At 39.7% G+C, this 10110-nt stretch overlaps 2 protein-coding genes across 2 annotated transcripts in view; both read right to left on the bottom strand.

Moving 5' to 3' along the window:
• Positions 1–1757: 1757 nt before the first annotated feature.
• Positions 1758–7286, bottom strand: LOC140319900 (uncharacterized). The gene is made up of 3 exons (XM_072397673.1): positions 2752–7286; positions 2165–2355; positions 1758–1768 (listed from the first exon to the last, which is right to left on the bottom strand). The coding sequence occupies exons 1-3, from the start codon at positions 7284–7286 to the stop codon at positions 1758–1760; spliced, it is 4737 nt and encodes a 1578-aa protein (XP_072253774.1).
• Positions 7287–8718: 1432 nt separating this feature from the next.
• The window catches only part of LOC140319899 (uncharacterized), a 45508-nt gene continuing 44116 nt past the window's right edge, over positions 8719–10110 (bottom strand). The window contains exon 5 of the mRNA XM_072397672.1: positions 8719–8736. Within this exon, the coding sequence (XP_072253773.1) occupies positions 8719–8736 (18 nt within the window). The remainder of the gene's footprint in view (positions 8737–10110) is intronic.

Raw genomic sequence — 10110 nt, 5'->3', positions numbered from 1 at the left:
CTTGTGAAAGATACATGAATTTCTAATTGTGGAAGGGGAGATACTCACAAAATTTCCATAATTTCTCGTGTCTGTTTCCAATAATCATATTTTCAAGAGGTGTAGTTTCTTTTGAAGTTCCAGGGCACAGATGAAGACATTTCAGCTTTGCGAAGCACCAAGGATGCAAAAGTCAAATGAGTGACAGCTGCTTTTGCAGGTTGTATAGCTGATGTTCAAAAGTCTTTGCAGGTTTCATCATCTGTGTATGCCGTGGGAATTGAACCAGGTAGATAGGCAAGGTCCACACAGCTTTTTAAGTTTTGGGAAAACATGATTTGTACAGTTCTTTGACATCAGTAAGCTTACAAACATTTTGTTGTGCACCTTAAAGTGGGCAATATTCCTTAGTTGGCTTTTGCAAAATAACTGCCCATTTTTAAGTAATCCTTAAGTAATACTTAACTCTATTACAAATGCACAGTGATGAAATAAAAACAACAAGTAAACCAAAAAAGCCTATCAACAATTCATCTTCAATGGGACACACAACACAGAAATTGAAAACAAAAAATACTGAAAATGAAGGCAAATGCAATAGCCTTGTGTTACTCACTCACGCACACAATTAATGCAGTGAATGGTCCCATAACTGTCAAAACAGAATTTTTACATTAAATTAACATTATAAAATAGTGTACAATAGAAACATTATTAGAAAATAGTACACAGTGTTAAAAGACCCTGTTTACAAAACTGGATCACAAGTGAGCAGGACTTCAGGAGATGTAGACATTTGACAAAAGGTTATGTTCTTATTGTAAGTATGCCATTCTGTATCCCTAGAAATGAACCATGCAAACAACAAAATTGTCTCTTTTGTTTAGACACGGCAACCGATTCTATATATTACAGAAACTGTCTGTACCATGCATGATCGAGCTGATCTGGTTCTTAAACAACTTTATGTTTAAAATGTCTTTATCTTTGTTATTACAAAGATAACCAAGAAAAGATGCTGCATAGAAAGTGTAGCACAATTGAGTTTTTTTAGAAGGAAGGTGAACATAGTGCTGATTAGACAGTTGAATGACAAACAAAGTTAGAAATTACAGCATAGCCATCCCTGCCCACTTGTGATCAATTGTAAAAACAAAGAAACAAGAATGAAATGAAGTAACAAGTTTTCCAAAAGAAGTTTGGTTTAAGGTTGTGTCACAAACTTTTAATATGTATGGCTTTTTCCTTTAAAAAAAGAAAAAACTTATGTTTTTAAAAAGAGCACACAGCATATTGAACTAAATCTCAAATAAGCCTGGAACTGTAATGGATAAAACACATTTTTAAAACTCCTTACATTCACGTTATAATTAGATAGGCCTAATGATTCAATGGCTTCAAATGAGCTGACTGAGCATATCATTTATTTATCGAGACAATAAATTGTCTGAAATGTATGAAAATACATTTTCACCAAGCTTATGTTTAGATATTGTTCAATGTGCTTTTATTTGGAGACCAGGGCTAGTTTATGCAAGGGTAGTCAGTACAGGAGATAAAGTGCAAGTGCAGTGACTATGGGGCAGTGACTAAAAATAAACTAAGAGTAAAATGACTGTAGTCTTAAATGGACCCATCTGTTAAGATCTGTTAAGATCTTAACAAGTGATCTTAACAGATATGATCTTAACAGATCTTACTGTTAAGATCATATCTGTTAAGATCTTAACAGTAGCCCACTCCAAAAGCATGAACATAATTGTGTGCCAACTAATCTGTCAATGATGAACTGAAAGAGAGGGAGAAAGTTACTAAGTAGCTGTGATAGCTGGGGTTGCACTTGCGACAATCACAAAATATCAGACAGACACTCATATTATTTTTTTTCTTTTGTTTGGAAGTATGCTAACCAGCCCTGGTCTCCAAAACACAAAACTTCTTTTGGAAAATAGATTAAATACCCTCCCACTCCCTGCAAGGAGCCGTCCTGTATATCGCTCTCTCCTTGCGACCCACCCAAACCCCAAATAGCGGACGGAACATCTAATGGTGAATAATTCACATTGCAAACACAAATATTACAACAGTGAGATAAGAATTGCTTCATGGAAACTGTAGTATGTCTGTACAACATCGACATCAACATCTCTTACATCTTTACAGTACACATGATCTATTAACGTACCTCTTTCTGTTGTAGCTGCTTGGACGTGTTGAGTGTATCCATGTTGTTCCAGGAATTTTGCCACAGTAGACGAAACAAAGACATCCTCATTGAAGTCTCCCATGATCACCTTCCTCCCTGCATGCTTCTCAAGTTCAAAGACGACCTGTGATAACTGCTGTCGAAACATGTCAATCTTGTAGGAACTTGGCCTGTACAAAACAACAGCAGTCAAATTTACATGAGATATATGGAAATACAAACATTCCAAGTTGCATCTCGTTGGAATTGACACCTGCACATCAATGTTGTCTGAATAATACAAACCAACTCCTCCTCTTTGCTGATGTTTCAATGCTGTAAAAACTGTGTCAGAGTCATCGTAACAGTTCTCTCTTGGATTGTGATTAAAGACATATCCTGGTAGTTGTGGTTGGTCTTTGCTGTCTGCATTGAGCCATGTTTCTGTTAAGCAAATACAGTCAGCTTTCATGAGGGTTTTGTGGGATCGCATGTCGTCAAAGTGAGCATTCAAACTCTGTACATTGTGGAGTGCAATTGTGCAGACCGGATCAATGTCAGCTGAACCAATACTTTTAAAGTTGAACTTTGGCAAGCTCTTCATGGCCGTGTCTACTTTGTCATCACAAAATATAGCTGCCTCTTTAAAGTCCTCAATAATCAGTCCATCAAGAGTTCTCACCCGACTCAATGCAACATATGCTTGCCCTGCAGCAAAGATTTTGTTGAGTGATACAACAGCTCTGTCCACAGTAAGGCCTTGGCACTTATGTACTGTCATTGCCCAAGCCAGGGTGAGAGGAAATTGCCTTCGTATTCCACCAGCGTTTGATACTTGATCCTCTTGTACCTCCACAATTGTAGAGCGTTCAGAACTTCTTTTGGATTTCGACCTCTGCATCTTTCCAACATTAGGGTCTTCAAACTCAACATGGATAGCAATAGGAATGTCATCCTCATCTTCACCATTAATAATTTCCACAACCGTACCACACACACCATTGACAAGGCCGTCAGACACGTCTATATTTTTCTTCAACATCACCTTTGCACCAATGCCCAATGACACACACCTTGGCAAGCATGAGTTGAACACCTTTGTATGGAAGCCTAATTTTGGTTCCATTCTTCCAGTTTTGGGACTCCGTGTAAAATCTTGGGCATCTATGCTGATTGCATCTGGGCAATGCTCTTGCAATCTGGTAATATTGTATTTATCAACCTCTGCATTTGTAGCATATATGTGAATGTCTGTGGAGCCTTCACCAGTTTCACGTTGCTTTAATGCAAGGACATCACGGGCACTGAGACATTCATTCTTTTTACGAACTCTGAAGCGATTCAGCATATCCGCAAAATCTGCATTTTCTTGCCTCAAAACTTCAGTAAGCTCCGCAACTTCAAAGTTGTTGTCCCACATGTTGACTTCTGTGTTGTCAGAAAAAAGAGGTGTGCCTTTGACAGGTCTCAACTGAAAGAAGTCACCCACGCAAATTAGGGAAACATTTCCAAACAAAGAATAATCACCAGTCTGTTTGATTTGACGTAGTCTGCCATGAACGTAGGCCAAAAGACGGTGGTCAACCATGGACACTTCATCGATGATCAAAATGTGCAAGTTTCGCATTTTCATCCTTAAAGTATTGACCTTCTCATCACCAAGAGGTTGATAAGGCAGTTTAACATTTGCACCAATGGAGAATGTATTGTGAATAGTTGCAGCACCAATGTTATATGCAGCCACACCAGTGGGTGCTGTAAGAAGCACAGTCAGATCCTCTGGATTGTCAGCAATTTGTGACAGCAGTCGTGTAGATTCGTAGTGGATGGCTTTGATCAAATGGGATTTACCTGTTCCTGCTCCACCAGTAATGAACAATCGCAACGGTTCAGGATTCTGTCCAAAGAGTATCTGCAGACACCACTGACGAACAGCATAAAATATTGCTGCCTGTTCTTCATTCAATGTTCGCAATAAACCGAGTGCAGTCTCTTGGGGCATTGTCATGTGATTAGTTTCCAAAGTGCATGTAGTCTTTGGGTTTGCTGTCAGGTCGGGAATAAGATCACCAACATCATCACTGCCTTCTTCATCATCTACAGCTTTGTTTTTCATGATATCCAAACAACTGAGACGTACCCTTTCTGTTTCCGGACATATCTGAGCCCAAGCGTCTTCTAAATCAATGTCGTTATCCAACAGTTCTTTGGCTTTGTCAATCTCATCGCTTTCTTTTTCAAATAAAGCTTTATTGGAGTCCACAATTGATTGCACTTTTTCAATGTCAGTGCCACATTTCACCGCACCACTTGTGTAAAACTGTTCGTATGTATCAAACTGAGGTGGTCTGAGGTGCGAGTCTTCATAATAGGGCAAAAACAGCTGCAGCAATGAATGAAAGTACTTTTCCGGATTTTTTGTTGGTGAAAACCTGGGATATCTCACGACAGCAGGCTGTGTTCTGGTCCTTTTTCTGATGAAGCCACGGTTGTTGTTGAGTTGGATTATGTCATGTGATTCTCTTTGTTGTGAACCCTCAGACTTTGAAATAACTCTGTATTGAGAGCAAAAGCTGGCAAGGCATAACTCTTCCATTTCTGCTGATCGAGGTCTGCTCTTGTATCGTTCCACCACATTAGTCATCCAAATGCTACTCTCATCATCAGACTGTTGGAGCTGAGCTTTAGCTTGGAGCACATGCAAAGGCAAACTCATCCTAACAGGATTTTCACCGACAGGAATAAACTGTACTTCACGAGAACATTCCTTTAAGTGCATACGTGTCAATCTATACACTGCCTCTTGAGCTGAAACTTCTCTGTTGTGCAGGTAGACACTGCCGAGCTGTTTGAACGCAGCTTTTGCATCAAGATTGCCATTCCTCGCCTCATTCTGTGCACGCTGTAACAGCAAACCCATTTCTTGCTCTGCTTTTGTGATGTATGACAGTATGTAGACCACAACAGAAAAGGCATCGGTGACAAACTGAATGTCCATGTTTCCTTGCCAAGCACGCAGTAAGTCTTTATTGTACTGGTTCACCCAAATTTCAGAAGGATTTCGCTTAAGGACAATGCTTTTCTTTTTGGAACATATGTTGTATGCTCTCTCAAACAGGCCTTGATGTATCCCAAGAGACTCAAAAAAAGCATCAACTGTATCATAATTCAAGTCAGGATTGTCCAGCGCTGTTTTCACTTTCTTTATGATTGCATTGGCATTGGTATTGTCATCTTTTCCACTCAAGTCCTCTGAGTTCCCACTTCTTGTAAAGAAAGTACGGCTTGATGGAGGTCGTGGGAAATTGAATCGACACACTGTATTTTTCTTACGGCATGTTTTGGAGTGTTTGGTGCTATGTTTTTGAACACTGTTCACAACCTCATGAAGCTCTGCATCAGACTCTGGTGGAATCTCACATGAAATGTATCGGTCTATGAAAGTTACCACATCGGCATCACTGTCTTTATCAATCTTTGGTGCATTTTCCACCCAAAACAAACAGTGAACATGAGGAGAACCACGCTGTTGGAATTCAACTCGATAGAAGTAGTCCTTTATTTTCCCTATGGGTTCAGCTGGTGACATGATTACATCACGAAGAAAACAATGCCATCGATGATCAAACATTCTTGCTGCAGTAACTGGATTTCTTCCAATCAGCGCACATTTTTCAGACCAGTCAAGATCCTCCACAGGTGTTTCTTTTCCTTCCAACCTCAAAAGAGAACCAAGCATTTCGGGCCATCTCAGATCAGCACTTGACATGCTTATGAAAAATGTTGGAATTGACAGTTGTCGAATCATACTGAACAAATCTTTCTGTACTGACATCCAGTAAGGTGGGGTTCCACGAATTCCTCGCAAGAACTTGTACCCTTCATCATTTCGTAATATTTTACTTAGTGAATCTGAGTTCAACAACAGGTCTGATGCTTCTTTCAGAGATGACTTGCCACCACCTTTGCGCATTGCCACTGATACACCAGATATGACTTGATGCACTTCTGACATGTATTGTGCATAAAAAATGTAGTCTGTGTTGCGACCAAAACGTCCATCAGCATTGAGAATGCGACAGTTCAGGTAACGTGACAGAGTTATTTTTGATTCCCTTTCATCGTGGAATGTAGGTCCACCCAATGGAAACAGAACAGGAAAGCATTTGGCCTCGTTGGTTTTATCAGATAGCAACCGAACCGGACTGTTGCCTTCAGCTGGTGCTATGCTCAGTATATCCTGGAAATTCTGATCAATGATCTCTGAACCCAGATTGACAGGTTGCAATGATGTGTCTGACAAGAGGCCACCCTGGTCTTTAATGTAGGTCAGTTCCTCCTCTGCTTGCTCTTCAAGGTTATTTTCATCATCACTGTTAGCGGGTAGCTCTTCGGTGTCCTCATTTGCCTCGCATTGATCACTTCCATTCAGAGTGTTTACCCATTCATCATTAAAAATCACATCATCATACCACTTATTGTTTGCGATCAAATACCTCAGTGCATTTCTTACACGATCAGTGTGCACATACATGTATTCATAATGACCTTTGTATGTCAACTTCCGTTTGAGTTTGACTCTTATCATTTTGTCATCACACTCGTTCCTTGGAAGAACATTTGTCACGCTACTGTTATCAACAGGTACAGAGACACATGGACCATGGCAAGCTCTTTGACGGCCTCGGGGCAAACACAGCAGCTTCATAAAGGGAATGTGACGAGCAATGAGATGTTCCTCCAAAGAGTTCAGACATTTCAGCTCAGGTGGAATTTCATCCAAATGCATGTTGTTAGTGACACTCTCTTCTGGTAGTTTTCCTCTAAGCATTTTTTGATGGCAGCAATGGCAAACCCATAATTTGCTAAAAGGACTATCAGACAAATGACATTCCTGCCCACATTCAGTATCACAAACATGTAAATATTGTAATGTTATACACCGCTTAGCCAGTGCAGCAACCTCTGGTCTTTTGCTTTCATAATGACATCTTTTACACTCAATCACTTGTTTCCTGAAAAGTAAGCGATGACAAACAGAGCATACGTATTCAGGACCACGGCTGACGTCTTGACGAAACTGACCAATGACAAAGTCAATGTCTTGTTGCTTCTTTCTCATATTTGCATAAGTGTCATTGCTAGTCTTAATTTTGTTTTCGCGCATTTCATCATTTTCATGATATTTCATCTTGATATTCTCCTTGACTTTATTTTGAAACACAATATTGCTCCTGTATTTCGTATGACTATAATCACGAACTTTATATTGAAACACAATGTTGCTTTTGTATTTCGTATGACTATAATCACGAATTTTATTTTGAAACATGATGTTGCTCCTGTATTTCGTATGACTATAATCACGAACTTTATTTTGAAACATGATGTTGCTCCTGTATTTCGTATGACTATAATCACGAACTTTATTTTGAAACATGATGTTGCTCCTGTATTTCATATGACTATAATCACGAACTTTATTTTGAAACACGATGCTGCTTTTGTATTTCGTATGACTATAATCACGAACTTTATCTTGAAACACGATGTTGCTTTTGTATTTCCTAAGACTATAATCACGAACTTTATTTTGAAACAAGATGTTTGTCTTATAAGTGTTTTTTGATGATTCACACTTTGATTTTTTATAATTTGGATCAGTACCATATTTATTTTTACGCTGTGCAAGTATATGTGCCTTGAACTGCATTTGGGTTCCATAGTTTTTGTTGAAATAATCACATTTCTTTTTCCGAAACTCTGAATTTTTGCTGTTCTTCTGAAAATTTTTACGAGATGTCTCACGTTTGGAAGTCCTAATGCACTCATATTCATTATATTTTGTCTTTTCAGTCTCAATTTTTCGTTTCTTCACATTGATGTCACTGCATCGTAGACGTTCTTTTTCTGCTTTCTTGTCTGACTCAGTGAACTTTCTCTTCCGCTGGGGTCTTAACTGTTCATCACCGATAGACTGGCATGTTCCGGCACAAGGACTCTGTGTATTCCTGTTTTTGACACATGTTACAACCTCATAATGATTGGCAGTGTGACTTAAATATATACAGTTCTGAATGTGTGGTTGTACAGTAGGTCTGTGCATGTTCCATCTCCCATCATTTAAGGTGAAGATAGTAGTTTGGAATAAATCGGCGGCAGCAAATATGTCGATCTCTTTTGCCCAGGTCCCACAGTAGTAAATCCTTGATTTTGTGACATAGTCCTGCACAGATGTATATTCATTTCTTAAATACTGTGCAAATTTACCACTGTTGTTCTGAAGGTGTCGTACAACAGCCCGTCTTATTTTCAAATGTTTCTCCTCATCGTGACAGACACTGAAGGCAAGACAACGATAAAAACAGTTTCCATCTGGTTTTATGCTTTTAATGTTGCAAGGACACCCCATCTCATCCACGTCAGCTATCATTTGGTCTTTGTCAGTATTTTCATTTGACAATCCTAATTTATTGCACAAGTAATCGCGGTCCTGCCGGGTCAGTGGTTTGAAAGGCTGCTTGACAATCGTTACATTGCTCACGATGACATCATCAGGAGCGTCCAAACACCTGTTCACATCAGGATCGGCAGTCACGTTAACGGAAGTTACCGTTTTATTATCAACATCGTTTATATTCTGAGCAACCTCAGTCGGTCCACCAGAGGACTGCTGCTTGCAAACTTTGTGTTTACCTGTTAGCACTTTGCTGTACAGCGGGCGGATGTGTGAAGTAGTTGTGACGTGACTGGACGATGGCTCGGTCATCTGTGCTCGTGTGTCAGAACGGATGTTGCTTACCACTTTCACTCCCGTCACTTCAAAGCTCGGTGTCCGTACGTTAAACGATCGTGCATAATCATACACAAAGCTAACCAGAGACTGTACAGAGCTAATGTATACAACACAACTAGCATTCTCACCTTGCTGGTTAATCCTTGCACTTGCATGTGAATCCACAAAGGCAAATCTTCCACCTTCATTAACTATGGCACATGTACTAGCACAAACTGTCAACAGACATGCATCATTACCATACAGTGCTCGCTGTAGTGCTTCATCAAAAGGCATGGCCACATCCTGCAAAGCTTGGTCATAATCATCAATATTGACAAAGCCAGTGTAAGATTCAGCAAAGTTTATTGCAAAATTACAATTCCACATTCGCTGTTGTGTAGGCAGTTCAGACACAGAAATGTAACCACGGCGTGCCACACTATCATTTATTCTTCCCTGTGCACTCATCGACCTGTAAATAACAGTTCCTTTAATCAACACATCATCCAGATCTCTGGTGTTCCAGGTCCACACGCTCTTGGTCTTGCTCTTCAGAACTGCTGTCAGACTGATGGCACCACACTGCTTGTTGCGCACGGTTCCAAACCGGGAATGACCTTGATGAAACGACCCCATCAGCACAGATATCTCTGGAAAATCAACTGCACAGTCAGTAGATACAGTTTGAGAATTTGGATTTTGGTTTTTCAAGGGTTCATTGCACAGGTTTTTTGACAGGTTTTTGCACAGGTTTTTTGACAGTTCATTGCACAAGTTTGCCTCAGATGCCTTGATTGGGGATTTTGACATTTGGGGAAGGGGGAATGTTTTGGCTTTTTTTATACGAGGACGCCCAGCCTCGGCACCATCCACCAACCCCTCTTTGGCACAGGGAATCTGCAACACACAGAACAAACAATAAGTTGTAATGTAACACATTTCCTTTATCATCTGATACAGCACCACTAAAATCATTTTATCACTTGTAACATCCACACGTTTTTTGATATAAGAATGCACATATTTCATAACTGCCAACATTATGTTGTGAAAATAGAAACTTTAATACAAAATAAGGAGATTATTTCACAGCTCATTTGAATTGAGCCTTTACTAATATTTCCCACTACACCCTACCGTAAAGACAGTCTGACAACCTTTGCAAAAC

This window comes from Leuresthes tenuis, unplaced genomic scaffold, assembly GCF_036924035.1.
Source record: "Leuresthes tenuis unplaced genomic scaffold, fLeuTen1.0.hap1 SCAF_12, whole genome shotgun sequence".
Taxonomy (NCBI): domain Eukaryota; kingdom Metazoa; phylum Chordata; class Actinopteri; order Atheriniformes; family Atherinopsidae; genus Leuresthes; species Leuresthes tenuis.
The sequence above is the reverse complement of the archived record's forward strand: the minus strand, read 5'-3'. Positions and strand labels throughout refer to the sequence as shown.

What these genes read in the sequence shown, in the direction of transcription:
- LOC140319900 (XM_072397673.1), bottom strand. Translation starts at nt 7,286, where the DNA reads ATGAGAAAGAAGCAACAAGACATTGACTTTGTCATTGGTCAGTTTCGT. An exon ending in GCCATGAAGAGCTTGCCAAA is followed by an intron (nt 2,356 to 2,751) that starts GTTCAACTTTAA and finishes TGTTTTGTACAG; the next exon opens with GCCAAGTTCCTACAAGATTG.